Consider the following 3,089-nt stretch of genomic DNA (forward strand, 5'->3'; position numbering starts at 1 on the left):
CCCCCGCACCTTACATGACCCAAAGGCAAGTCCAGAGCGTGGCAGCCCAGCTCGCAGTGGCCAGCAGCTCCCCTGCCCCGAGCGCAGCTTGGAACGAGGCCGGCACTCCCTCCTCTCCCACCCCACCAGTGCCCGTCTCCTCTCCAGCCACCCCTAGCTCCGCATTGTCCCAGGAGGTCTGGCTGCTGCGCGGGGCTCCTACCGTGAACTCCGGCAGTGAGTCCGTGCCCTCCCGCTTTGTGCGGTGCCGCGGGGCTGGCTGCTCAGCTGGAGGCTCGCAGTAGAGGTGGTTCCTTGTCAGCGTCTTCACCACGCAGACCCCTTCCCCAATCATAGCCATCACTTCCTCCTTGGAAATGGCTAGGTCCAGATTCTCCCCCTGGAATACAGGTGCATGAGGACATCGAGCCAGGGGCTCCACAACCTTCAGAGCGGTGGAGGAGCCCAAGGGACCACCTGCTGAGGGGCCTGAGGAGCCCCGTGAGGCAGATCCCTGCCTGGGCCCACCAGGAGGAAGTGGCAACAGCTGGGAGTTGGCAGCACAGAGCCCTACATAGCTGAAGGCGCCACACAAGTGCTCCCGTGGGAGACCCTCGAAGAGGAGCAGACAGAGGGGCACAGGGGCTGGGGCCTGTGTCAGAGACAATCTGGCTTCTCACTGCAGAAGTCAAGTGCCTGCTAATCTTGCCACATGGGCACATGTGCCCAGTGCTCCCTAAACTCGCAGCAATAAACAGCCTTTGCACCAAAACCGCTGACAGACACCGACTCACTCTGCAGACATGCCCCATCCTGGCTCTGGCAGTGCCTGCCCCTTACCTTCCTTCTGCAGTCACATCACCTTCCTCCTCTCCAACCCAGTCAAAGGCTGCCCCTGTCCTTGGCTCCCTTTCTTGCCCCTGCAGCTGCATCCCTCCCAGCAGCCTCCTGCCCCGGCTCACACTGCAGCGGGCTGCCCTGTTCCATCACCTGTGAGGACCTCCCTTCTCTATAGCACAGCCCTGCACCCTCTGCCCAGCCGGCATGTGCCCCGCTCCCCACTCCACGTGTACGCCATTCTTTGGCTCTCAGACTGGCACCAGGAAGAGCAATTAGACCTGACCTGCACATGCCCTAGACCAGAGAGCCCCAGGAAACTTGGGACCAGGTGCCTAAATGCATCTGAGCTGGATCCACAGTTCCTCAGTGGTGCAGGATGCATAGCCTTCCCCGACAGCTTGCTCCAGCAGTTGGCTGCCCTTACCACAAAGAGTCTGCATTTCACTTAGTCACTGAGCTTGTCTAGCAGCAGCTTCCAGCCCCTGGCTCTTGTTCTGTCTCATTATTAACCATGCCCCCGTCTACCTCTGCACTGTCAGGGTGCTTGTCCTTAATGTCCTTGCAAAGAGAAAGAAAACCTTCTGTTCCTATTGCTTTGGCCCCCGCCAAGCAAGATTTCCCCCCCAGTTTGACCCTCTTCTACCACTTGACAATGACCTGTAGCTGCCAGTTCATAGGACTTACTCCTTCCTCAGGGGCTTCATGGTGCTTTCCCACTTCCACCTGTTCTCTGCAAGTCCCATACAGCTCCTGACACCACTGCCCTGAAATAGAGGGCCCTGCACCACTCACGAGCATTCCCCGGCTGCACCGGCCACTGCTCTGTACCCTGCCTCATCACTTCTCACACTGTGTGGGCACTAGTGGTCTGCCTAGTTCAGGCTGGGCACTAGTGGTCTGCCTGCAACATGCCGTCAGGACCCACGGCACCAGCTGCTGGACCCTCTGACTCGGGCCCTGCTGCCGCAAGAAGTGGGTGTGCAGGGTGATTCCCGTGAGCATCTGCTGCATTACCTCCACAGAGATGACACTGCCTGGCTTGTGCCGATACGGTTTGGCAGGGTCCTCGGCATTCAGGGGCTTCAGGACTGGGTTGACTTCGTAAGAGAAGGGCGTGGGGTGCAAGAAGTTGAAGTCAAAGCTCAGGTTGTCAAGAATAAATTCCAGTCGGACGCGGGCGTTGTGCAGCGGTGCGCGAATGGCTGGTGTTTTGCACAGGATCAGGCAGGAAGAGTTCACAAGACACAGCTCCTCAAACTGGAGCAGATGGGAAGAGAACAAGGAACGATCCATCACTGGCCTCCCCTCTGGGGCAGCGCACAGGGACCCTGTGCCCTTCTGGCCTGGTGACAACCCAGGAACCCTCCACACTGGGGGCAGGCCTGAGATTTCAGGGACTCCCCAGGTGCTACAGAAATGTGCCTTGACAGGATCATAAGAATTAAAGGAAATTAAAGCTGGAAGGGACCTCACAAGGCAGGATTATCCCTGACTAAGCCACCCCAGTAGAAGGCAGGGTAGATTGCACCTTCTAGATTAGCCAGAGCCTATGTGAAACAGATACAGATCTATACATGTACACAGCACAAGCTTTCGTGGTCTGGAGCTCACCTCCTCAGATCACCACTCTGCCTTCTGCTCAACCTCAAACTAACACAGCTAACTGTGCTTCCAAGCCGGGCCAGCGAACCTGCCCTTGGCTGCACGTGTGCTCAGTGTTTAAGAGTCTGGCTCTACAAGAGCCGAGCAGGACACAGCTAGGGGCCCCGGAGCCCCTTCTACCCAGCCAGCAGTCATGGCTGAGGCCTCCAGCCTCCAATCAGCTGTTACCTGCTGGATGCTACACAGGGCGCTCTCTGGGCACTCAGCCTCTGGGACGATGCGACGCCACCTCCCCAGCCCGCGGCGGCGGCGCTCGGGTGGTGAAACTGTCACCCGGATCTTAGGTCTTTGCACAACGTCCAGGTCCCGTCCATGAGCTCGAATCACTCTCCCTCCACTGGAACGCAGGAGCAGGGACATCACCGTCTGTCACCCACCACCTGGGTACTTGGGCTCAGCAACACACCTCCCCACGAAGGCCGGCCTCCCTGTCTGAGGCCTCGTGCATAGCCTAGCCTTGTTTCCACTGGACACTCAGACTCTGAGGTCTGTACACAACTGGCGTACAGACATTGTCAGTGCCTGGTACCCTGTCGCTGGGGTGTCTGTGCAGCTGCTGATGCCTTGGAGCTGGGGAAGAGCATGCCTTTGCAGGGGATGGGGGGGAG

At 58.8% G+C, this 3,089-nt stretch overlaps 1 protein-coding gene across 4 annotated transcripts in view; it reads right to left on the reverse strand.

Annotated features, from left to right (window-relative positions):
• The window catches only part of PLXNB1 (plexin B1), a 72,651-nt gene that overhangs the window by 19,839 nt on the left and 49,723 nt on the right, over nucleotides 1-3,089 (reverse strand). For all 4 annotated transcript variants that reach the window (XM_019504897.1, XM_019504900.1, XM_019504898.1 and 1 more), the window contains 3 exons: nucleotides 2,650-2,818; nucleotides 1,834-2,076; nucleotides 203-379 (listed from right to left, as the gene is read on the reverse strand). In XM_019504897.1, coding sequence (XP_019360442.1) covers nucleotides 203-379; nucleotides 1,834-2,076; nucleotides 2,650-2,818 — 589 coding nt within the window. The remainder of the gene's footprint in view (nucleotides 1-202; nucleotides 380-1,833; nucleotides 2,077-2,649; nucleotides 2,819-3,089) is intronic.

The sequence above is a fragment of the Gavialis gangeticus genome, unplaced genomic scaffold, assembly GCF_001723915.1.
Source record: "Gavialis gangeticus isolate Ggan-Ray unplaced genomic scaffold, GavGan_comp1, whole genome shotgun sequence".
NCBI classification, from domain to species: Eukaryota; Metazoa; Chordata; order Crocodylia; family Gavialidae; genus Gavialis; species Gavialis gangeticus.